This window comes from Papaver somniferum, unplaced genomic scaffold (assembly GCF_003573695.1).
Source record: "Papaver somniferum cultivar HN1 unplaced genomic scaffold, ASM357369v1 unplaced-scaffold_115, whole genome shotgun sequence".
Classification (NCBI taxonomy): domain Eukaryota; kingdom Viridiplantae; phylum Streptophyta; class Magnoliopsida; order Ranunculales; family Papaveraceae; genus Papaver; species Papaver somniferum.
The window spans coordinates 486,812-511,960 of record NW_020620492.1 but is presented as its reverse complement, the minus strand read 5'-3'; the positions used below and the strand labels follow the sequence as shown (position 1 = coordinate 511,960).

General features: G+C 36.5%; 3 protein-coding genes, 1 long non-coding RNA gene and 13 other non-coding genes across 21 annotated transcripts; all 17 read right to left on the bottom strand.

Moving 5' to 3' along the window:
• Positions 1–1,123: 1,123 nt before the first annotated feature.
• Positions 1,124–3,862, bottom strand: LOC113329253 (cation/H(+) antiporter 15-like). Its single transcript, XM_026576213.1, has 3 exons — positions 3,554–3,862; positions 2,453–3,454; positions 1,124–2,355 (listed from the first exon to the last, which is right to left on the bottom strand). The coding sequence occupies exons 1-3, from the start codon at positions 3,719–3,721 to the stop codon at positions 1,276–1,278; spliced, it is 2,250 nt and encodes a 749-aa protein (XP_026431998.1). The 5' UTR covers positions 3,722–3,862; the 3' UTR covers positions 1,124–1,275.
• A 2,030-nt stretch (positions 3,863–5,892) lies between these two features.
• LOC113329272 (probable purine permease 10) lies at positions 5,893–8,156 on the bottom strand. 3 transcript variants are annotated; one of them, XM_026576232.1, is made up of 3 exons: positions 7,642–8,156; positions 7,240–7,335; positions 5,893–7,116 (listed from the first exon to the last, which is right to left on the bottom strand). In XM_026576232.1, the coding sequence occupies exon 3, from the start codon at positions 7,007–7,009 to the stop codon at positions 6,032–6,034; it is 978 nt and encodes a 325-aa protein (XP_026432017.1). In that variant the 5' UTR covers positions 7,010–7,116; positions 7,240–7,335; positions 7,642–8,156; the 3' UTR covers positions 5,893–6,031. The 3 variants fall into 3 exon arrangements, with proteins under 3 accessions (XP_026432017.1, XP_026432019.1, XP_026432018.1); XM_026576234.1 differs by having other exon boundaries at positions 7,259–7,335; XM_026576233.1 differs by lacking the exon at positions 7,240–7,335.
• A 2,028-nt stretch (positions 8,157–10,184) lies between these two features.
• On the bottom strand, positions 10,185–19,195 carry LOC113329011. 3 transcript variants are annotated; one of them, XR_003349696.1, is made up of 4 exons: positions 18,975–19,195; positions 15,675–15,866; positions 13,641–13,705; positions 10,185–10,587 (listed from the first exon to the last, which is right to left on the bottom strand). It is a non-coding gene; the product is annotated as an uncharacterized LOC113329011 (long non-coding RNA). The 3 variants fall into 3 exon arrangements; XR_003349697.1 differs by having other exon boundaries at positions 10,185–10,574; XR_003349698.1 differs by lacking the exon at positions 15,675–15,866.
• On the bottom strand, positions 12,770–12,879 carry LOC113329332. The gene has a single exon (XR_003349838.1). It is a non-coding gene; the product is annotated as a small nucleolar RNA Z152/R70/R12 (small nucleolar RNA).
• LOC113329312 lies at positions 14,064–14,173 on the bottom strand. Its single transcript, XR_003349823.1, has one exon. It is a non-coding gene; the product is annotated as a small nucleolar RNA Z103 (small nucleolar RNA).
• LOC113329321 lies at positions 14,316–14,410 on the bottom strand. Its single transcript, XR_003349829.1, has one exon. It is a non-coding gene; the product is annotated as a small nucleolar RNA R64/Z200 family (small nucleolar RNA).
• Positions 14,430–14,571, bottom strand: LOC113329293. The gene has a single exon (XR_003349809.1). It is a non-coding gene; the product is annotated as a small nucleolar RNA snoR136 (small nucleolar RNA).
• On the bottom strand, positions 15,097–15,195 carry LOC113329322. The gene has a single exon (XR_003349830.1). It is a non-coding gene; the product is annotated as a small nucleolar RNA R64/Z200 family (small nucleolar RNA).
• Positions 15,206–15,342, bottom strand: LOC113329292. Its single transcript, XR_003349808.1, has one exon. It is a non-coding gene; the product is annotated as a small nucleolar RNA snoR136 (small nucleolar RNA).
• Positions 15,357–15,438, bottom strand: LOC113329303. The gene has a single exon (XR_003349816.1). It is a non-coding gene; the product is annotated as a small nucleolar RNA SNORD25 (small nucleolar RNA).
• On the bottom strand, positions 15,834–15,943 carry LOC113329313. The gene has a single exon (XR_003349824.1). It is a non-coding gene; the product is annotated as a small nucleolar RNA Z103 (small nucleolar RNA).
• LOC113329330 lies at positions 16,623–16,733 on the bottom strand. The gene has a single exon (XR_003349836.1). It is a non-coding gene; the product is annotated as a small nucleolar RNA Z152/R70/R12 (small nucleolar RNA).
• Positions 17,839–17,921, bottom strand: LOC113329327. The gene has a single exon (XR_003349834.1). It is a non-coding gene; the product is annotated as a small nucleolar RNA R11/Z151 (small nucleolar RNA).
• Positions 18,105–18,227, bottom strand: LOC113329307. Its single transcript, XR_003349819.1, has one exon. It is a non-coding gene; the product is annotated as a small nucleolar RNA SNORD14 (small nucleolar RNA).
• Positions 18,440–18,537, bottom strand: LOC113329323. The gene has a single exon (XR_003349831.1). It is a non-coding gene; the product is annotated as a small nucleolar RNA R64/Z200 family (small nucleolar RNA).
• On the bottom strand, positions 18,653–18,735 carry LOC113329302. Its single transcript, XR_003349815.1, has one exon. It is a non-coding gene; the product is annotated as a small nucleolar RNA SNORD25 (small nucleolar RNA).
• A 1,152-nt stretch (positions 19,196–20,347) lies between the features above and the next one.
• Positions 20,348–23,571, bottom strand: LOC113329065. The gene is made up of 6 exons (XM_026576035.1): positions 23,378–23,571; positions 23,186–23,240; positions 21,431–22,153; positions 21,205–21,329; positions 20,660–20,993; positions 20,348–20,497 (listed from the first exon to the last, which is right to left on the bottom strand). The coding sequence occupies exons 1-6, from the start codon at positions 23,569–23,571 to the stop codon at positions 20,348–20,350; spliced, it is 1,581 nt and encodes a 526-aa protein (XP_026431820.1).
• Between the last annotated feature and the right edge of the window lie 1,578 nt (positions 23,572–25,149).

Below are 25,149 nucleotides of genomic sequence, written 5' to 3'. Positions count from 1 at the left end.
ACATGAATTTGACGGGTAACCCGCGGGTTGACCCTAACCCGGCTTGTTTTTACTAGGGCTAGATATGACAACCCTAACCCGGCTTGTTTAGACAACAAGCCAAGCCGAACCGGGTTAAAACAAGCCAAGCTAGGTCCAACCCGCGGGCCGGGTTAGAAATTGACAGCTATAACGAAGCAAATGTATCCACGAAGCAAAAACCCTTCCCGAGGTGAGACACGAACCCGTGTTCTGCATCTCGCAATACAAACCCTTAGCCATCTGTGCCAACTTCTATTCGTGAAAGAAACGAGCGACACCCAACTCTTATTCGCCTTCACCCTTGGCAGTTGAAGGAAAACATGCGAAAAATGATGCACGAAGGAGGAATTGAACTCAAGACTTGCTGCTTGTGTACACCACTTCTCGCCGACTGTTCTTCCTCTAGATTGCAAGATGAACTATGACGCCATAGTATTTATACTGTTGTTCAATCTTCTTGATTAAGTAATGACTTCTCAAAAGTTCGACGAAGTATCACAATGAATTTAATCATTGTTTGCATACTTATGAAATTAAATACCACCATCAAATCTTCTTGAGCCAATGAGGTTGAGCTAGGATAAATCCTTTAAGTCCCTATTTTTAGCGTCAAAATGTAACTACGGAAAATCCATAGCTACATCCAAACTTTCATTTCTACTTCCTTCCAAAATCTAAACATTTTTCAACCACACATAAAAGATTAATTGCTAAAATGAAAAGGAGACACAAGATTTTACATGGTTCGATCCATAATAGGATCTACATCCATGGTTTTTCACTATAAATTGGGGTTTCATAAGACTCCATTAATGAGTTTTGGAGCTCTAGATCTAGTTTATGAAAGAAGATGAAGTTAGAGAAAATAAAGTCTGATCTCTTTCTCTCTCTTTTAGATATTTTTTTAAGTATTAGAGAGTAGAAATGAATTTACAAAAATATCCTTTATTTACAAATTAAGGAAACTAAGTTAAGATACTATATTGACTATCCTGGGGATGTTATACTACTTCGGCCTTCATTTGGCGCCACATGTCATAGTATGGTATTTGGTATCTACACATAATGTTAGATTTGAAAATCAATTTCCAAAAAAACAAAATGATGTTATTTAACGGTATATTTGTTTCGTCTAAGATTCTGCTTTACAATTGCCCAGGTGTCGGACTCTCTCATTCTCGAGGTAAGTCGTTCGAGTGTCCCTGCTAACCATTTCCAACGCAAAAAAAAAAAAAAAGAATTCTACTTCAGGACCTATTGTTGCATTACCAAAATTGAAAATTCTCCATGAGAATTAGATGTAGCTAGAAGATCTCCAATAACTCCAAGCTCTTTGTACACACACCATTCGTCGAGTCCAGACAAGATTGGTGAATTATTGTCATGTCGTCTACCTACTATTATGAAGTCATAAGTGTCTTCCATGGATTTAATTTTAAATGCAGTATCTGCACAATCTGTTATTTCTTCCTCTTTATACATAATATTTCCGCTTGTCATGATCATGCCAAACAATTCATTTATAAGTACTTCATCGTCTTTTTTTCTTTTTTTACTGCCGTATTTCGAGTTTGAATGCGTGAATCTAAAAACTGTGAGATATAAGTCAGGTGTATCTGCTATTTTCATACTATATGCAAGTGCCTCTTGATCGTCAGGTCCTCCTATAAAAATCATAGCAACATTATGGCATCTTGCAAGAACATCCATAACAGGTTTCGACCCGTTTATGTGGTCAAATAGTATCCCGACTGAGCATGGTGCTTTACCCAAAATACTTCGGTTGGCTGCTCGAATGGGGTGTTGGGCTAACTCAAGAAAGGGTATGATGATCATATTTGCCCTCTTGTCGATTGCTATTTGAGCTACATCGGTGTGCATGCTTGCAAACGGTGATACTGCAGTGAAACATTCTCCAATGATGAAACATTGATTCAGTTGTTCAAAATGGTTGAAGGCGCTGATAATTTTTTCTGACGTGTTACGACTACGCGAATGTGTATATGTTTTCTTCTTATACCTTTTATGTTCAACCAGGAGGGAAGCTGCACGGCCTACCAGCTCAATGAGGTGCAATACATATATACATACAGTACCATCTTTCGTTGGATTAGTGGCTTCAAGGAAGTTGAGGATGGTGGGGACACTGTCTTGTTCATAGACACAGGCAAGTATCCGGAGCTCTCCCTTGATAGTAGAATATTGGATACCTTGTCTCTTATAGCCAGAATATTTCCTTGAAGGATCATATAATTTTTTCACTATTGGTGTGGTTATCATTGTTATTGAAGCAATTGTGAAGAGCATGATGGTATAAGTTTCTTGATTGAGCACCTGCACCGATCAAAAGTTCAAAAATGAGAGTGTTATTCTTGCATGGCTAACCCATCCCTACATCGCATGAGTTCGAGTATGAACTACCTAAGTATACCTTTTCTGCATAAAGTGAAGTTAAATACATAAGATGATATATCCCACCACAATTTAAGATGAGACCGAGTGAGAAGGAATCCTGAATTCGCATTTGGCAATAGAAGGAAGCCAATACTACTGCAGTAAGTCTCGCAAATAAAGCAAGGAACAATATTAACTCCACAATCGCAAAGTCCTTCATTCTGACTTGGAATGCATGTACTGGATAACCTACTACAACAAAAAATGCTGGCAAGAGCACGTAAGAAACGAAGCAGTCGAACTTTTTTTGAACAGCAATTCCTACCGGTGTCCCAACAGGTACCAGAAGTCCAATCATAAGCGGTCCAAACATGGCGTGTTGCCCAATGGCCTCGCTATATAATGCAGTTCCCAAGACAGCAAGAAGGATCAACCCAACATACTCCTCCTTTAATGTTTTGCCTTCTGGAGTATTTTTGTTCATCCACGATATCATTGGACGTATAATGAGCAGGACGAACATGACAATGAAACCTTTACTCATCCAAGAAAATATCACCATTACTGCCTTCAATGTAGTGGCTTCGTGCAATGTTTCGAGTGCAAACGTGAATAACCAACTGCACAACCCGGTGATTATCGAAATAGCCAGAGCTAGACGACCAATCTCTGAGTTGAGGAGGTTCAAGTCACCAACTACACAAGCGGTATCGTAGAAGGAAGAGCAAGATAGTATCAGTGTAATGAATTTGAGGGAATCGTACAAATCTTGGTCCATAGAAATATGGTTCATGATGAAAAAACAAACAGCTGCATTAAAGATTAAAGGGATGGTGAAAGTACAAAAGCCTATAACAAAAGTTTTTTTTCTTGCTTTCAGAACCATATCCATGTCTGTTTTCACTCCGACGAGGAATGAGAAGAACATCAACCCAATGGATGAAACAAGTTCTACTAATGAGGTTCCTCCTGATTTTGTGATCATCCATTTAAATGTTTCTGTACCTCCAAGCAATGATGGCCCTACCGCAACACCAGCCTGAAACAATATTACAACACACAAAATTCTAGCATTAGATGATCATCGTTTATAACGTGAAAATAAAATAAATGATCGATAGGAACAAGGAAACCTTACAAGGACTGATGAAATATATCTAGTTTGATTTAATTGGCCAAGAAGGATGTTGAAGGTTCCGGTGAGTAAAATTGCACAGGCGAGCTGCAACGATATAACTGGAAAAGAACCTTTCTCAAATAGTCCTACAATTGTATTCTGACACTCAAAATTTTTATCCAAAGCCATCCTGCTTTTTCTACCCCCAAATAATTTAATATTTTATCATCATTTTCGCAGCAATGATCAATCACCAGTAGTGCAACTAAGACCTGGCTCCTGAGTCCCTGTGCGACCTAGACTCATATCACTTTATAACGGCTGCTTTTTCTTGCGGGTTGAATCAGATAAAAGGAAAGCCAAAGGAAAAAGAAGTTGATTTGCAAAAGAGAAAAAACAAACTACGGTATTGATAAAATGTAGGGATGCATTTGATTAATGCAGGGACTGGAGTTATTTGCGGGGAAGTGAACTGATTACCACAAATGTCCCATGAATGCGGTCTCTAGTTTGTAGCTTTGACCTGTGAACAAAATCTTTTGGACTCTCTAATTAGTGACTAGGCGTGTTTATATAGTCATCTCATTAAAATCTCGTTCTCCCTCTTGATTGCATGGACAGTAATGACAATTAGTTTTGTCTGATGGCTTGGAAACTTACAGTCGAAGTGTACCTTTTAACTTGCAGCTTATCTAGAGCAGCACTCAACGGAATTTCGTGATGAAAAATATCTGTCCTGTTGGATATTTTCAAGTGGATTGTCCATAATTTGATGTCATTTTCATAATTCCGTTAACTAGGAAAGAAGATATAATCATTCAACTGATGTGTCTCAAGTATTAAAAATGAATTTAAACTTTGGTAACTTTCTCTTTCTTGTTTGTAACTACCACAAATTACATGGAGATTTGTATGTTTATATACTCAACTTACATGCGGGTGCATGTATATATATTTCATGCGTTTTTTCAGCTCGAGAATTGCTATTGGGTAAAAAGTTCGCACGAAAATTGTCAAAATCACTTTTTTTTGGTCATGTTTTCTTCATCTTAGGTCAGAAGTAGACAGATGGTGACTCCTTGATCGAGTTGTTACTATGGATATAGGTAATCTTGAAAAATCCCAAAGAAAAAACAGGCTCGTTTATTGTTGGCCAGCGGTGGTGGTATTTCCCAGGTCTTCCTCATTTCGAGTCAGAACCATTAACTGATGGCAAGACATTATTATCTCGACTAATCTACAAAAATCGTCGAGATCTCATGTCATATCATCTTCATTTCAAGTGAGAACTAGATAACGACGGATCGTTGGATAACTTACAATTAACCTCCGAAAACTCCACAAAAATATTAAGCTCATTTTTCATGATTTTCATGGCTATCAAATCCTACAAAAATCGTCAAAATCACATTCTTGATCATATCTAATTCATTATACATTATAGTTGGGCGAATGAGGACTCGTTAGGCAGCTTACAATATGTGGAAATATATTATCTCGAAAAATTCACAAAAATGGGCTCATTGCCCATTTTTTTCACATATTTAAGTGGACTAACTCCAAAACATTGAAATGATCAGCTTCACGGATAGCTTACAATCTATAAAAAAAAAGTACTTTATCTTGAAAAATCCACAATCTATAACAAAACCCATTAAACAATGGTTCTACATGAACCGCCAAAAATAAACAAAAAATAGAGAATAGACAAACTCGCAGCTTACTCTAGGCGTACTTTAATTCCAGGTGCAACAATGTTGGATAAACTTCAATATTAAGCCTAATATAATCTCTAACAAGTTGGTTAGGATAAGAAAAGGCAATTGATGTAATCCTAAGGGAATTAGAAGTCATCTAATTCTAAGAAAAGGAAAGACATATAATAAGATGATAGGACTAGGAAAAGGAATTCATAGTTCTATATATATATGATCACCAAAGTTGTGGTTGATCATATGAGCAAGATTAGAGCTTGTGTTTAGTTTTGAGAGATTTTCTAAACATCAATAAAGAGAGTTGTCTTTATATAAGCTAAGTTTCATCTTGCAGTAGCCATTAATTGGTATCAGTGCTTGTCTACACCGAGCCATGGGAGACGAGAGCACCATCATACGTGCAAAAGATTTTTCACAAGCACAGTTGAAGCTTAAGGGGGAGAATGTTGGATAAACTTCAACATTAAGCTTAAGATAATCTCTAACAAGTTGGTTAGGATAAGAAAAGGCAATTGATGTAATCCTAAGGGAATTAGAAGTCATCTAGTTCTAAGAAAAGGAAAGACATGTAATAAGGTAATAGGACTAGGAAAAGAAATTCATAGTTCTATATATATATATGATCACCAAAGTTGTGGTTGATCATATGAGCAAGATTAGAACTTGTGTTTAGTTTTGAGAGATTTTCTAAACATCAATAAAGAGAATTGTCTTTATATAAGCTAAGTTTCATCTTGCAGTTGTCATTAAACAACTCTTAGGAACTTTCTCTTCATTTTAATCATCACCTGTTTTTGTTTCGTTGGTGATCAATATAATGTTGATAGATATACCAAACGAAACCCCAACAGGATAACAACAACGACACAAGCTTTACCCCGTTGAATTTGTCATGAAAAAATATAACGCCAATAATTGGAACAACAGGTAAACCTACTGTATTGATGACATTGCAAAAGAGTGGAGATGCTTCAAATATCAACCCAAATACACCAACAGAAAATACCTGCCAAAACACTGCAACCCCCACCAAAGTCATCACGTAAGAAACCGGACCATCTCCATATTCGCTCATCTCTTTCTTCAGTCCCTTCCATTCTCCACTGGGGAAAATTCCGACTAAACAAGCAAAAGTAGCAAAGAGTGAAGCATATATTGTCATTTCCAGTACGGCATCAAGGGTTTCTCTTTTTATCACTTTCTGGAAGGAGAGTTGTGTTAGTGAGAGAAACAAAGCGGTTCCAGCTGAGGCAGCAAGTGTGCAAAAGAATCCGATAATATAAACATCTTTAGAGATTGTTGCTGAGACTGGAGCGTCGGTATTGATGGCTAGAAGTGCCACGGCCTTGGTGAGAAGAACCACGGTATTGATTACGAAAGGAGTTAGTTTTTGTGAATTGATAAAGAAGGAGAAAACAGCTGTGAAAACTAGTTGAGTTCCACATACTAACGCGTACGTAGACACCGGGAGAGATACCATTCCGTAGGAGTACAAAATTTGGATTCCTGCCATGAGTAGCCCAAGTGAGAGGTAAATTAGTCCAAGTGTAAATACGGATGGGGAATTTTTGTTGGTTGCAGTGGTGAAACTGGTTGGCTTCGGCGAGTATAGCTTGAGGACAATTAGGGGGATAAAGAGAACTGGATATCCAGCAGATTGTACAAAGGAACCCATCCATTTACTATTCCCTCCCTTTTGATAGTATAACCTTCCCAAAATAGTAGCCACTGTCTGACCAGCTACATCAAAAAACGCGTACATTGACACTCTGAACCACCAGTTTTAGTCGTTATTCGGCGGTGCTTCATTTTTGGAAGCAAAACCAAGTTTCGTCGTGTTTTTTGATACTTCTTTTGATTCTTGATCACCTGTACGTGGATAAGAAATACACATGCACAAGTTATGGAAATATGATAATCACAGTTTAAACATGTTATTTCTAGATAGAGAGTGATGAGCCATAGCAATCAAAGTGGTCGAGTATAACTTGCATCTGGTTTGGGGTTGTACTTCTTTAATTTCTCCCATGAATGAGCTCTCTCTCTTTTTCTTGTACAAATTCTTGTTTCACAACAACTTTAACAAATCTGATACACAAAAATAAGGGCAATCCATAAATAGGGAGTTTGTTTTCTTTTTGACAAGAGGGTAATAATGGCCAAGGACATGAATACGGCCATCGCCAGATATGGGACATGCATGCAGCTTAAAAGAAGACTTGTGGACCATTATCAGAGAATATATGGCACTTTCAAATATTAGAAAGCCTCCTCTATGATCTCATCAACCAAGGATGAAACGAAACGAAACAGCAAACACTTATTCCATGGAAAAATTTGAACACATACAAATGCTTGATAATAATACAAAAAATGGAGACATCATTCACTTACTTCCAAGATGGAGATAATCATCGTCGCTTCCGGAATAATTCATTTCTGCATATATACAACATTAGTTGGCCGATTCAACATGCTCCAACCGGATCATTGAATCGCAATTAATTGTTTAAGATTGAAGACAGGGAGAGAAAGAAGGAAGCAATAGTTTGACCATTCAAGAATGCATTATGTAATCATATAGGAAAATCTGAAAATGCTAGAGCTTATAACATTGCGGAAATTTTCTTGAACATTACAATTTCCGTCTTTCAGAAAGAGGAAAATCAGATCATCTTCATCCGTTTCCTTTGATATGCACATGAAAATACAGGAAGCCCAAAAAAAGGCTCCTAAAGAGGAAAAAGAATAGGACGCTACCTTCTACCTAAACATAGGCAATGCAAACATAACTTCTTGACCACTACGTACCCAATAATGATTAAATTTCTTATAGAATTAAATCTCATGGTAGATGAAGTATTATTAAAAGAAAAATAAAAAGTAATTTTATTTTTGGAAATTCATGGTTGAGATTTCTACGGAATTAGTTCTCATGGTGGATGAAGATTTATTAAGGGCTATTTTGCGTTTCCTTTCCTGCCAAAATCGCTAATTAACGTTTCCTTCCCAAAAATATTGAAATTAGTGTTTCCTTTCATTGTTAAGTTTTCCATCCATTGCTTGGTTAGATGAGTCAGTACCTCTGCACGCGTGGAAAAAATAAACTTTTTTCGTAGTAAACCACCTAAAATAATCTCAGACTTGTAGCGACAGCTCACCATTATTCATCTGAGATCGAATCAACCCAAACACAACATTCCTCAAAAACAACACCAGTTCTTCATAATTCGAATCATACACTATACCATTCATCACCATTTCCTTCATCAAACTGACGGCAACAGGGTCATCTATTTCCTTAATTTCAAAATCAAACCCATAGAAAACACAAGCGCCAGATCCATTCCCTCTAAACAAAACCCGTTCTTAATTTCACATCCATCAATCACCACAGACTCCTCCATTACAGCAACAACAACAACAATCAACTTCAGCAGTGAGTCCCTTTCTTTGTTGTTCAATTTCAAATCAAAACAAAACCCATATCTTCTGCAACTCAACAGACCCATCTGAATCCCCCTCTCGAACTTTTAGTTAGCCATCAATTCCATTAATCTTCAATTTCGACAACCAAAAACCTTAACTAATTCTCAATCTGAAATTTCCTTTTTTTCTTCATCAACTTTCTCCACCCATAACATACGAACATCATCGTCTCTCAGATTCAATCCGAACTGCGATTGGGTTCAATTGAGAAGGTCAGTTAAGCTGTTTGATTTAAATCTCATGGTAGATGAAGAATTATTAAAAGAAAAATAAAAAGTAATTTTATTTTTCTGGAAATTCATGGTTGAGATTTCTTACGGAATTAGTTCTCGAAGATTTATTAAGGGTTATTTTGCGTTTTCTCCCCTGCCAAGATTGCTAATTAGCATTTCCTCCCAAAAAAGTAATTTTATTTTGTTTATACTTTGGAACAAGGAACCGGAATTAGTTCTCATGGTGGATGAAGATCAGTTAAGCTGTGATGATATTGAGTTTATACTTTGGAAATTCATGGACTACGGAAAGAAGTTCGTTTTGGAAATACACTAACCATAAAACAAAGTATAAACTCAATACTTCAATCTATTTTTACGTGTGTCTCATCACAGTTTTGAAGAATGAAGATGCCACAACAAAGAAAAGGAAGTGATGAAAAAAGGATCATCCCAAACCTCCCAGATGATATCATTGTTTACATACTATTAAATGTACATGGAAAATCGTTATGTGGATTCAGGTAGACGAAATATTGAATAGGAATTCTCATCTCATGACGATTGGTGTTTTAGGAGGGTGCCTTTGCATAATGCAATGTCATGGTTTTAATATTGAAGTATGGGTGATGAAGGATAACAGCGTGATAGAATCGTGGACTAAATTGTTTGTTGCCCAGCTCCCAGAAGTTGAAGAACCTATTCTCTGCGTGAAATTGCTTAGGGAGTTCGAGAAAGGTGAAGTTTTATTCGTAACAACCAATGGATGCGAAAAGAATTGTTGTTTAGTTTTATATGATCCGGTGAGTCAAAAATGTGAAGTTACCGAGATTCAGCACATTCCGAGACACAAATGGAACATAGAAGCTTATGTTGAGAGGAGTCTAGTGCCACTTAACTCGATCAATGGGTAGGTACTCAGGTAAAAGACCAAGAACATGCACACAGCAAAAATCAAGAAAATCAGCACATTTGGGCGAATAAACACCAACAAAGATCAAGGAATATCAAGATTTACAGAATTTCTGCCAGGTTTTGTATAGTCATAACTTGGCAAAGTTCTATTGCACCATTTCAGATAAAGTTATTTTTCAATTCTGTTCAATCACTACAATAATCCTGTAGGTATTAAAGAAGTTCATAAATTCTTCTAACTACTCCCTCGGTTTCAAAAAAAAAAAAAATATAGGCTTGTTTCATGTGTAATTTGTATATGAAACCAGCCTGACACGGAGATAGTACTAAATTCTAAGTGAGTTTTCCAAGTACCAACACAAGTTACACAATTCACATGTAAGTTCAACAAAAAGGGCAGCTTTACACGAAAACATATTTTACCACTCTCTTTCCTTGGGGACTTCACTCCCTCCGGGAAAACAAACTAAGTAGCTCTAGTTATAGCTTGATTTAGAAACTCAAATTTTAAAACCTAATGCTAGATACATCTCTATCCATATGCGCCCCCATACCATTAGGTTAAACCGCAAAGTCGATGGAGATGGAACTTACAGTAGTTGCTGACAATCATCCGTTTTACAAATCTTACTTCTATAAAGCTGCACAACATAGTCTCTTTAGGTCACTGTTTCAGATCAGATTAATCAGTCTTCATCTTCCAATTCCTCCCTGCAACACCACACTGTTCAATCAAGAATTTAAACACAACAAGTACACAACCTTCTTAAAAGACAACTAATGCTACTTGCAGGTGAAAATTGCTTCAAGGTCAAACACAACATATACCAGAGGCCATTTGGTAGATCAAAATTATGAATAATCTACCAAACAAAGAAAAAGTACAAAGGAATGAAAATGCAAAGAAATAATAACACCATGGTGTGAATGGAATCGTTAAACTATAAAAATAACAAAGACTACAAAGTAAGACTGAAAATGAGCCAATTGAAAATCTTATGATTAATTAAATTTGCAAATCTATCTGGAACTTCGCAAATCCATGTGGAACCTCAGTGTGCGCAACATTCAAATCATTGATACCAGCATTATCCCTTTTAATCTGATTAATTGATACTTATGCATTCGAAAATATAAAAGTAAAAACCAATACTCTAGAAAGCATTATGACGGAATATGATAATGCTGATCCAGATCAAAAAAATATACACAAACAAGCAAAAGAATTACAAAGAAAAAAAGTTAACAAAATGTTTCAGACATCCAAGGAAGGATTAAAGCAGCACTAGCTATCCGGCGAAAGGCAAAATGTTTCAGCAACTGCGAATGTTCTTGAGAAACAAGCCTGAGATTTATCATCATAAATCATCAATAGCTTACTGAATTTTGAACAAACTAAAAGATTACAAGAAAAACTACTTCTTTCAACTACCATAAAAAAAGAAAGATTAAACTGCGAGTCTGCAACTATCACATAGGCCATATGAAGGCCAGGGAGCTATTTTCTAAAATGAAGAATGGAAAGATCAATCAGAGTACTGGCTTGGAAAACCTCATCTGTTGAGAAGGAGAAAAATAACCCCCTACGCTAGCAGGTGTAAACAAAACGCAAATTATAATCTTAGTCAATCAGCTGGGGAACGACCATCACTTCCATCCATCCTATCAGTCTCCTCAAAAAACAAGAAGCACGACTTAAAAGAGTGACACCATAAAGAAGCTAAATCTCAAAAGATAATCTTCTAAAGAAAATGATAAAATTTGAAGTACTGTGGAGAAAACTAAATATGCCTCAACCCCTTAGTACAAATTGTGTGGTCATTTCTGTAATCATTACAGGTCTCTGTGTAGTCATCACCCGCATTCAATCTTACACTAAATTTTGAGTCAACTATGAACAGCAAAACTGTAGAATATTACTGAACAATAAAAAATTTGATCACGCGTTGCTCGCATTTTTGGTCTAGCAGCATCACAACAACATAACATATGGATGGTTGTGCTGATACTTGCAAAAACACTTATCAGACTCAAATTCTAACATATATCTTTCACCTGTTCCGCAAACTCTTGTTTCCTCTTTGCAGACAGATTTTGAACAAATCAAATAAACTAACAAGTATTAGACATGTATTTAATTTATCTACTAGATTTATGTCTGCTCAGAGTAATGAAATTCTACTTACACGTCATGTTTCCCTAAAACCTCTGAAGTTTGACATGTGAAGTGCTCCCGCATCAAACATATAAGATCAAATTCAATCCTAAGTTCCTAACAGTTTAGACACAAAATAAGATACATCACGCCGATATGTTGCCAAACCTCCAAAAGCAACATAGCAAGCAGCACTGTATAACGAGGCCAACAATTTCTATCATTTCACCATAAAAATATGCAACAAGAATAGAATAGCCTAACTACAAATATGTTCACACAACAAATGAAGCCAACAGACAGCAAATATCAAACACACATGAATCTAAAATATTTAACATGCGGATCCTCTCTTTCCTTAAGCTTAGTCTAGTGGAGACCCAAGATTCAACATTCATAGCCCCTCCACTTCAGCAAAATTCAACATCCAAGACTTATGGGAATTCAAGATTCAAGTCAAAAAGGCCAAATGATATACCGTCAGACGCCAAATGTTGAATCTTGAGTCTCCACTAGACTAAGCCTAATCCTTAAGGTGTTTATTACTGTATTCTAAGAACAATTTGGCTACCGCTAAAGGAAAATTCTTATATTTATCATATTACCGGCATAACCAAGTTGAAAATAGTCAAACCCAAGTAATACAAAAATTTAAACACAAAGCTTACTGAGGCATAAGACAACAATATCTAAATTTTAAGTTTAGATATCGTCAAAAACTTAAAAATGAAAGAGAATGAATTGCATAGTTGAAGCTCAGTGGAAGGAGAGGTCTTGGTTAAAGGCTCACGGCAAAGATTTTCAGGTCTTTCCCACTGCCCTACACGCACTCTCGTGTGCTTCAACTCAAAATCTAGCTTAACTCACTTTTCACTATAATTGAATAAAAATTATTAAAACGCCAATTTCAACCGAAAATGATAGATTGACCGACGCAAAAACCTGATGCAAATCCCGCAAGACACATGTGAGGGGGACCCACCTTTTCCTTTTTCTAATACAAATGTTAAGAGCCGCTTTTCAACCATCAGATCCCTTATCGGGATGAAACGCGGGATAAAAACGCGGGATGAAACGCGGGATAAAAACACGGGAGGTGTAGCATCTCCCAATATCAACTACTCCAAACCAAAACCGCTGCCTCACACAAGATGCTTTTATGGTGGGTCCATTGGCTTTCATGTGAGACCCACCATTCCCAACATAGGTTCTTCATTAATCTTTTTGGGGAATGATGGATCCCAAACGAAAGCCATGAGACGCCCCAAAAAAAAAGTATCCAAAGTAAGACGGTTGTTTCGGGGGAGTTTGAGTTGGGTGTCGGTTAAGAATTTCTAAAAACCACCAAATCAAGAGATAAGTAAACAAATCCCTAATTTTGAGAAAAAATATTCGTAAGCATGTGGAGAGCACCAATGATTTAGGCAAGACAACAAAAGAGTTCTGAAAATAGATCCATAAGACCAGATTTAGGTGTGTGTACTATTCAGATCTGAATTCCAACAAGGTACAAAACTTATCATCATAAGCCCTATCAACGCATGTGCATTCAATATAAGGATCAAGTGAAAACAACAAAATAAAGTAAGAACGCACCATTAATACTCAAAAAAGTAGCATACCAGATTATGATACTGCTGGATTTGCAGATCAATTAGAATAAAAAGAAAGCACGCCATTCCAGAATCTACAAGGGAAAGAATCACAAGGGAAGTTTGTCAAAATGTATCAGAAATCCAAGATATAAAGCAACGTTGGCTCTCAACCTAGCAAAACGCGAAAGCGCCCTTAAATGGCAACTGCGAATGCTCTTGAGCAAACAAGCATTAGATTTATCAATGCACAATCAACATCAAACTGAATGGATTTAGAAAAGATTATACAGAAAAATAATTATATCTTTCAACTTATCAGAAAATGTAGATCAAACTGCAGGAAATTCCAACCATTCTGTAGGCCATATGTGCAAACATGAGGGCCATAAACAAAAACAAAAAAATATTGATACAAAGAAACAAAAGTTTTCTAAAGAGAAAAATAGAAAGATGGATCAGAGTACTGGCTTGGAAAACCACTTCTGTTGAAAAAGAGATTTAAACAAAACAGCACATTATAATCCTAGTCGATCAGCTAGGGAAAGGATCATCACCTCCATCTTATCATTCTCCTCAAAAAACAAGAGGCATAAGGCAGTGACACGGGAAATAAGCAAAATAGAAAAAAGATAATCTTCTAAAACATATAACAAAATTTTAGACACATTGGAGACAACAAAAAACATGTATGTCTCTGCTCAGTCTCTGCTCAGAATATGAAATGCCTTCTCATAGATCTTGTTTCCATAACCTCTGAAGTCTGATATGTGAAATATTCAGAAATCATCCTTGCACGACTTACAAATAAACACAGGAAAATGTAGTTACCCAACATCCAAGTGCAACATAACAAGAAGCACCGGATAGCGAGGGCAACATCTTTTATTGCTTCACCATAAAAATATGCCACTAAAACTGAAAAACCTAGCTACAACAACATTCACAGAATAAAATAAGCCTATCTAAAGCAAATACCAACTAATTATGAAACACCTCCACTGACACCACAAACTCCACATCTGCCATCCTCTCTCAAGGCCAAATTGGCAATCTGAGAAAAGCGTCTAACATGAGGGCCAGTTTGGGGGAATTTAAGTGGCAGTAAGTCAAGAAATTCTGAAAACCCATTATCCAAAATTCTAAACAGCGCCAGTTTCAACAACTACGAAAGAGCCCTCTCACGAGAGATGCTTTTCTGGTGGGACCCATGATTTTCGTGTGAGACCCATCATTCTCAAAAAGGGTTGTTCATACCCTTTTTTGGAAATGGTGAATCTCACACGAAAGCCATGAGACCCACCAAAAACAGTATCTAAAGGAAGAGGGCAGTTTTGGGGATGTTTGAGTTGGCGGAGAGTCAAGAATTACCAAAACAACTTTATCAAAGAAATCATAAACAAATTCCCTGTGTTACAACGACATGGACACAGTGTCTTCTAAAACTAATGATAATTTTTAGGCACACTGGAGACAACTAAAAATATATCTGCTCAGAATAATGAAATGTCTTCTCATATATCTTGTTTCCAAAACCTCTGAAGTCTGACATGTGAAGTAATCATAAAGACTTTTATTAAAAAAAAAACATACGGAAATGTAGTTACCCAACGTCCAAATGCAACATAACAAGAAGCACCGGAAAGCGAGGGCAACAATTTTTATTGCTTCACCAAAAACTATGCCACTAGAATTGAATTAACATAGCTACAACAACAATGTTCAAAGAACAAAAGTCTAAAACCACATGCCTCAGCCCCTTAGATGTTATAATTTTGCGGTCATCTCCGCTATCATTACAGGTCTATGTTTAATCATCATCGGCATTTCAATCAAACAATTTCATAAAATCAAAGAAACAGAAAGATCTACAGTCTTTTATGCTATAAATGTTTTTCTCTCAGAATGCAACAATTGAGCAACGAGATTAGAAACAGATTATCAATAGCAACAAATTATTATTGCTTCAAGGGAACGAGTCAATCAGGTACTGAGAAAAAATCCTGTAGCCCAGATTAAAGAAGCCTAAACAATAAGTTCAAGAAAATCAAGAAAGGATTTTACCTGTTAGTTAAGCCAATGATGAAATAGCTCAATAAAAATGTAAGATATGATCATCCTCTTGAGTACAGATCCAAATCCTAGTTTGAACTGAAGAAAAGGATGATCTTCAAAGGAAAAGATTAAACTGCGAGTCTGCAAGGCCTTTGAAGCACTGGAAAGATGGAGCAGAATACTAAGCTCGGAAAACCTCTTCTGTTGAAAAAGATATTTAAACAAAATGCACATTATAATCTTAGTCGATCAGCTGGGGAAAGGATCATCGCTTCCATCCATCCTATCAGTCTCCTCAAAAAACTTGGAAGCACAACAAAAGAATAACACCAGAAAGAAGCTAAATCTCAAAAGATAATGGTCTAAAGATAATGGTCTCCTCAATAAATCAGACTCAAATTCTAACAAATATCATTCACCTGTTCTGCAAACTCTTGTTTCGTCTTTCCAGTCAGATTTTGAAAAAATCAGTATTAGACATGTAATTATTTAGAAGATTTGTGTCTACTCAGAGTAATGAAATGTCTACACATAGATTGTACCACCCATGCAAGACCAATTTAAATCCTAATAACATATGAAAAAGTTCAGACACAAGACGATACAGCACACCGAGAAGTTACGCGATGTCCAAATGCAACATTCTTGTAGCAAGCAGCACAGGATAACATGGCAACAATTTTTTTCACTTCAGTATAACAATATGACACTAGAATAGAATAACCTAGCTACAACAATGTTCACAGAACAAATGAAGCCCACATACAGCAAATATCAAATACACATAAATCAGTTATATATTTAACTCTTTCCATAAGGTGTTTATTCCCTAAGAAAACCTAATCAAGTTGGTCTTGATGAGAAACAAGATCTACACCTTAAGGAAAGAGGGATTGCGCAGATGATAGATAGATGAACTAATTAAAATGAAAGCGAAGAAATTCTATAGAGATAGTTGAAGCTCAGTGGAGGGAGAAGTCATTTTGGTTAAAGGCTCATGGCAAAGATTTTTAGGTCTTTCCCACTGCACTATACACACTCCCATGTGCTTCAACTCGTTATCGCATCCAAATCTAACTATCTCCCTTTAATTGAATTATAAATTCTTAAAACGCCAATTTCAACTACTTTAAACCCCCCCCCCCCCCCCCCCCCCCCCCCCCCCCCCTCACATGAGATGTTTTTCTGATGGGTCATATGGCTTTCATCTGAGACGCATTGTTCCCAAATAGGCTATTCATTATCCTTTCGGGGAATAGTGGGTCCCATACGAAAGCCATGAGACCCCCAAAAAGAGTATCTAAAGAGAGAGTTGTTTTGGGGGAGTTTCAGTGGGGGTCAGTTAAGAATTTCTAAAAGCCACTTAATCAAAAGATACACAAACAAATACTTAATTTTGAGAAAGACCCTAATCTTAAGCATACAGAGAACACCAACGGCTTAGGCAAGAACAGGAAAAAGATCTGAAAATAAATCCATAAGACCAGATTTAGGCTACTGTGTATTATTCAAGTCATTAATAACATCTAACTGAGATCCACTATGGTATGCAATTTATCATTATTAGCCCTATCAACACATTTGCATTCGGTATAAAGATCAAGTCAATACAACAAAATAAAGTAAGAACATACCATCCTCAACGCTCAAAAGAGAATCATACCAGATTATTATAAAGCTGAATAAAACAAGGCACGTCACAAAAGAATATACAAGGGAAAGAATCACAAGGAAAAGTTTGTCAAAATGTTTCAGACATCCAAGGAAGAAATAAAGTAACATTTGACTCTTTTTGAGAAAAGAATTCATCAACACTAACAATCAACAACAAACAAAAAAATTTAAAGAAAAGATTACACGAAAACAAACTACAGTATATCTTTCAATTTATCAGAAAAAGTAGATCAAACTGCAAGAAAGCCATGGGACCACTATAAAAGGACTGCCAATTTGAAACCTCAATAGTTAACCTTTTGGGGAATGATAGGTCCCACATGAAAGCCATGGGACCAACCATAAAGGAAGTCCCATGTGAGGAAGCAGTTTCGGGAGAGTATAAATTAGAGACATGTTAGAAATTTGTGAAAACTCCTTGATCAAAAGAAACATATGACAGGAATAGGGCACAAACAACAAATAAGTTATCCGAAAGTAGATCCATACAACAAGATTTAGGCTTCGGTGTGTGTAACATTCAGATCATTGATAAGTTCTCACTGAAATCCGCTAAGATATGAAATTTATCATCATCAGCCCTTTTAACTGGATCTTTAATACATGTGCACTGGATATAAAAATCAAATCAAACAACAAAATCAAGAAAGGGCGCACCTCTGAATAACAGTACGTCTGACTGTGATAAAGCTGGATTTGAAGTTCAATTGCAACAAAAAGAAGGTAATAGATATTTAAGAAAACACAACGAAAAGTTTGTCAACATGTTTCAGACATCCAAGGAAGGAAAAGCAGCATTAGCTCTCAAGCCCGGCGAAAGGCGAAAGCTCTTAGTCGGCAACTGCGAATGTTCTTGAGAAACAAGCCTTAGATTTATCATCACAAACAATCAACTAAAAACTAAATTCAGAAAAGGCACAAATTCTGTTTGGTCAATAGAATTGCAATTGTTCAACATCTAGCTGTTTGGCAAACCTCATGAATCTGGAAACATAGTTGCACCAACAAAATCACAGAATATCAGCAATCAAATTTCTGAACCAACCAGAAGAGATTCATAAATTTCATTGTACCAACAATAAAGTTATCTAATTGACTAGAGTCTGCTCGGAATAATGAAAAGCCTTTTCGTAGATCTTGTTTTCAAAACTCTGAAGTCTGACATGTGAAATATTTATAAAAATAAACATACAAAAATGTAGTTACCCAAGGTCCCAAATGCAACATAACAAGAAGCACCAGGGAAACAATGTTAACAGAACAAAATGAAGCCAATAATATACAACAAATTATCAAAACAATCATAAAAACCATATGCCTCAGCCCCTTAGATGTTATGATTTTTGCGGTCATCTCCGCTATCATTACAGGTCTATGTTTGATCATCATCGGCATTTCAATCAAACAATTGCATTAAATCAAATACACAGAAAGATCCAGATTTACAGTCTTTTATGCTATAAATCTTCTCTCAAAATGCAACAATTGAGCAAACGAGATTATAAACAGATTATCTATAGCAACAAATTAGTATTGCTTCAAGGGAACGAGTCAATCAGGTACTGAAAAAAATCCTGTCGACCAGATTAAAGAAGCCTTTACACTAATTTTAAGCAAATCAACAAAGAATTATACCTCTTAGCTGCTAAGCCATTAACAACATGATTATTCTCTGATTTACTAATTTCAGTCTTAGTCGGCTTGTAGAAACTTCCAATCTGATCGTGAAGAACTGAAGAGATTGGTAATTTCTACTCCCCCAGAGGCTACAACTCATTAGATCTACCACCATCCAGAACACTACCACCGCCATCTTCACAGTCACTGACTACCACCGCCGACGCCGCTAGGTTTTTGACGGGGAGACAAGACCAAGGTTTTTTTCAGGGTGTTTCAACTTTCGACGAGTTTTTATAGGTGAAGAAGGGTATTTGACTTAAGTTGACTGCTATTATGAGCATTTTTGTTGACTTAATTTGGAATGGAAGACCACCCACGATAAAATTTCCAGGCGTCATTAGGGACGATCCTGAAAGAATTAGAGGCAACTAATAAGACAAAATAAGATCACCCAAATCTAAAGCCATCCCTTATCTCCGATTTTTTGGAATGGCAAATATACCCTTCACAATCGGTGGTTTAATTTATTAATCGCTAGATGTTAGGATAATCGGAGGGTATTGTGTACATATGTAGTTTGAAAGTTTTGTTATTTGAAATAACCTACAATCAGAGAGTATTTATTTACCATGTCTACCACCGATAATGAAGTTGCCCCAAAATTGAAATTTGAAGAAAAAAAACTCAAAGTTTTTCGAATTTGGGAACTACCATAATCGGTGGACTTGGAGTTAACATGTCTCTCGATTATGAAGTTGCCCCAAAAATGAAATTTGAAAAAATCTCAATTTTTCGAATTTGGGAACTACCATAACCGGTAGCTTATGAAGTTCATCTAACATACCGATTTTAAACCCCACGTTAATCGGTAGACAATGAGAAAATATTGTGTCCGATTATAAGGATTTTTTGGTTCGGAAGAACTGTAAAAATGCAACCACGATAATCGGTAGAAAATGTTAATATTTTTACTTCCGATTGTGGACTTGTCTGACAAATTTTTGAAAAAATCACCAGAATCGGTAGTTAAGGTTGATAACATTACTACCGATTTTGTACATATCTGACAATTTTTTGAAAATTTACCAGAATCGGTAGGTAAGGTTAATATTTATCCTCCGATTATTGTGAAAAATTCAGCAGTTTCAAGTAATAAACATAACTCAAAATACATTCATAATCCATAAACTTAAGAACATATAATCCAAAACAAATATTTAAAACACCATAATCCGAAAAAAAAACAGTTAAAACAACATCATCCATAACATCGAACAACACATTATCACCTATTTCCTAGTTTTCTTCTTAGTATTGTTAGCTAAATTTTTAGAACGCTTAACATGACCCACATTATCACCGGCATCATCTTCATCTCCCTCAATATTTCATTCAGCAAGAGAGCTTGAAGAAGCCTGAGATCTTTTGATCGTCTTTGATGTTTTTTTCTTGGGATGGTTCTTCGTCACTTTCTCCCCAAACTCAGCTGCATACTCTTCATTATCAACATTATCAATCATCTCCCTGTGCTTTTTTATCTTCTCAATTGGCACAGGATGTCAAGCCGTCATGCAATCAGTGCACCATTTGGACAAAAACTTGAACTTATTCACCTGTTTTTTAATTGACAAAACATCAAATGGAGTTCACCTAAAAAATTGAATCGTAATACTAAAGGGAAAAGTCATAACCATACGCACCAGTCTATCATAACCTGGGGGTTTTTCTTTGACGATACATTTGTAAAAGGCTGCCACTGAGGTCGTCTTTGCTTTAAGTTCACAGATTACACGAAGATGTGAATGCTCCCGGTACCACTCCATGTAGCCTGGAGCATTTTCATCACCTCGGTTGACATCTCTCTCAGTGTTCACCAAGTGGTACAGCCTCTTATCCCAATGTTCAGTAACAGATGGTGTACTAGAGTAAACTACCTTGATATATGGTGTCCTGGTTCTATACACGTCCAACTTGAACTTGCCATTTATGTGATGCCATGGTACTGTTTGGCAATAACCATGTTGTCGCATAACCCTGGAACCATTGTACATCACATAACTTTTTAATAATATGCATGCTTCAAAAAAAAATACATCACATAACCTGTGGGGTGCCACAACGGTCCAAAATAATGGGACAACTCGGAACGACCCGCTATATGTCCACTAGATCATTCTTCCTTGTATGATCAAAGCATACCTCTGGGGCCTTAATTGAGTCTAATTTCTCCCTCAAGCTAACCAACTGGTGCTCCTTTTTCCTTGAACGGTTCTTTGTGAACTTGTACTTTGTTCCTCTCGGTGTACCTTTCTCCCACTCTGTGTTCACATCTGCCAATTTCAGACTAGGGTAGTGGTCATAGATCCATTTCTACATAGATATCAAACCAAGTATTAGAAATTGATTCTTAAATTAAAAAAAAAATTATAATAAAAATAACGATCAATGGATTAGTAGAGTTGAGAAAATACCTGGAATAGACTCATATTCCAGGAAATTTGTCTAGTTCTAAGCCTCGACGCATTACTCAACTCTGTCATCAAGAATGCAATGCATGCCATGCCCCAAGAGTAGTCCGCGACCTTATTGAGAGGATGCAATAGTTGTAGAAGGTTGGCGTCTACTCGGTTGCCACTGGCATTGGGGAATATGACACATCCCAATACACACAAGAGATAGGCGGTGGCCACGGCATCCACTTCAGCATCACTTAACGGTCCTTGCTTTTCTTTCTCGGCGGTGCCTTTGAGCATATTGATCAACTTACTCATGTTAAACTGTCTAGTTTTGTAAGAAAAGCACATGTTGAACTCAATGTCTGATGTCTCTTTATCCCAACCAAAACAGTATTTACACAAATCGTAAAGTTTTTCCCAGGTTACCTGCTTTGTGTACTCATACTTGACAGCTACACCATGGTCATTGAGATTAAGAATCTGCTTCGCATCATCTGGAGTAATGATCATATCTCCAAACCGCATATGAAAGGTGTCACTCTCGGGATACAATCTCTCCATAAAAGCCGATACCGCGACCCGATCATGTTCCAACATTGAGTTCTCGGCATCAGTAGATAATCCCGATTTGGCTATAGTTGTCTTGAACCTTTCACATTCACCGGATAAAGGCCAATCTTTCAATACTTTTGATGGTGCGGCAGTGGGTTTGAGTAGACGAATCGCATCGGAATGATACTAACACAACACATTATATAATTAATATAGTATTATTACAAATAAAACGACAATACGTTAGTAAAAAAGAATACGATTATTACCTCGGTTTCGTAGATTTCTCTGACCCATGAGTCTTTGTAGCCAAATAACAATGCTCCTCCATCTCTAGGCAGCTCCGAGATTTCTTCTTCAAAATCCGTCTTCTTCAACTCAATGGGGACAAGGTGTGATGCTTTCTTCGCGATTGGCTACCTTGTAACTCCTTCTTCTCCTTGTATACCACTTGGTTGTCCTTCTTCTTGAGTGATTTCTGGAACACTTTTTCCAACTTCATCTTGAGTGATTTCTGGAGCGCTTGGTTGTACTTCTATTTGAGTTCCTTGTTAAGTGCTTGGTTCTACTTCTTTTTGACTCCTTTCTCTCTGCACTAGCGCTTAGTTTCTTACCCTTTTTGACGAGGCCCTGTAACAGTTGTACCTTGGTCTTTCTTAACTCGCATGTCCCTAAACAATAAAATTGGTTTGTAAGAATTAAACTACAAACTATACAATCGGAAGTCATAATTAAAATATAAACTTCCGATTATGAACAATCCGAAGCACGGGTAAAATCTTTTCTTCCGATTACACACAATTGAAAGTCATATTCTAGTTTTATCTCCCGAACATGCATCAATTTGGGTTCGGAAATTGATAATGTCATGAGACATATATAATCGGAACAAAACAATCTAACATATCCACCGATTGCATATACTCGGAAGTAAATAAAGAGCCTTTGGCTTCCGATTAAAATGTAGCCCCGAAATTGGATTTTGCCAAAATCACAAAATTTTCAAATTTTACAACTTACATAATCGGTAGTGGGTTGAATTCGTCTAACCCGCGGTTACACACAATCATAAGACAAATAATATATAGTATCTTCCGATTCTGGGAACCAATGTGTGTCCATACATGTTCTAATTCTCTGTTAAAATCGTAAGGCAACATATAACCTAGCTACCGATTATGTCACTTTTAGGGTTCAGTGGCAAACAACTATGTATACTCGTAAGTAAGCTATAAAAGTGAACTCCCGATTCTGGTCGATGTAACCGAAAACCCTAGAAAATGAACATAATGGGGAGATAAAATGAAGATCTAGCTACTGATTCTTGGAAATAACCGAAAACCCAAGAACTTATTTTCATGGATTCGTCAAACTGAAGCAACATAAACACATAAAAGGATAGAAACTTACCTAATTGGGGCCATTTGATGGAGAGATTGATTATCAGAATCACCACCACCACCTACATGAGCGGCGTCATCTTCTTCATGTTCTTCGTGTTCGTCGTCTTCTTCGTCGTTTGCAGCAGTTACAATCACTTTGTTATTTTTTTCTCCAATTTTTGGATTGTCACCACGGTAGACATTTTTTACTCGAGCTCCCATGGTTTTATAGAAGAATCGACGATGTTTTTGATTTGGCGATGAACGACGACGATGAATTGAAGTTTGAGAATGAGGGAATATTGTTTTTACTCTCCATAATCGAAAGGGAAGAAGAAGAGGAGAAGAAGAGTTGAAAAGAAAATAAAAGAAAATGAAATTAAAAGTTAGGTTTTGAATGGTTTTAATCGTCAAAAGGTTGTGTCGGCAATTATACAATCGGTAGTCATATGATGTTCATTTGCTACCGATTATAGACGGTTACCCCAAATTCATTTTTTGTAAAACCGATAAAATTGAGTTTACTATTTTAACAATCGGTAGATATGATATGTTATATCCTACCGGTTATGGCAATACCCCATTCTTAAACAAACTTGTAATCGATAGACATAAACTCTACACTAAACTACCGACTATAGAAGGGTATTCTCCGAAAATTTGGACATCCCATAGTCGTGTCTATGGGTTGGGAATAAAAAAGTCGCCCTTATAATTCTTTTAGGGTATCTCCTAATGACTCCAGGTTTTTTTGCTTGAGAAAAAGTATGTAGTGTTGTGAAACCAAAATATATCAGTGAATGACTCACCTACTTTGACTTGGTCAGAGATAAAGATCAGCCAAAGCAACCAGAAATTCCTAACAAACCTGAGAAAAAAAATGGCAAAACCGCACCTATCATGGATCTTTATATGGTGGGCCCAAAAGTCCCCTTGATAACTCCTAAAGGCGTGGGTCCGCTGTCATGTGAGAGGGACGGTTTTATCTTAGTTTTTCTCACGGTCCTTGTAGAACGATTATGCATATGGAAAATATCATATTTTTCCATATATACACCTACTATGGATATCCCAAAGTGTCAAACGTATATGCCTACATGTCAATTATAACATATAGGCATACACACAAACTTTCCAGCGTGAGATAGAGTTGTCATCGCTAGATGGTCTAAATATCACTCGATGGTCATTTCAGCGCTAGTCAGTATGTCGCTCGCTGTTTGGTCATCGCTAATCAGTTTATCATCCAACGGCTACAATTCTTCCCCTCTATAAATACCTAATTTCAATTAATCTTCTTCAAATAACAATCACACCTTCTCTACAATTCTTAATTTCTTGTAATATGGATTCACAATCTCAAATACAAGGCAATGGTAAAGGTAGAAATGTCAAAGTTCGGGGGTGCAAGATACACCATGATAGAAGATGAATGTATTTGTCGTAATTATGTTTTTTTACCCAAGATTGTATCGATGTGCACAATTACATAGTAACACCATGTGGGAAAATATGTTTCGTAAATATGAAGAAGAAACCATGATCATCAATTATCGTGATGCAAAAGGGTTGTCCCATGATAATAAGGATATGAATTAGTAGATTTAATTTGATCATTAATGACAAGTTGAGTATTTTCTTTGAATTTATCATTTCAACTGGAAGAATTTTAGTTAGATTGATTTTGTTCGAAATGACGAATGAGAGTGTGAATTGATTCTTCGAAAGCTCTTGTTGGGTATAATCTGGTTCTGTGTTTTGAGTATTGTAATTGCCAAAAGTAATATCAAATTCACCTAT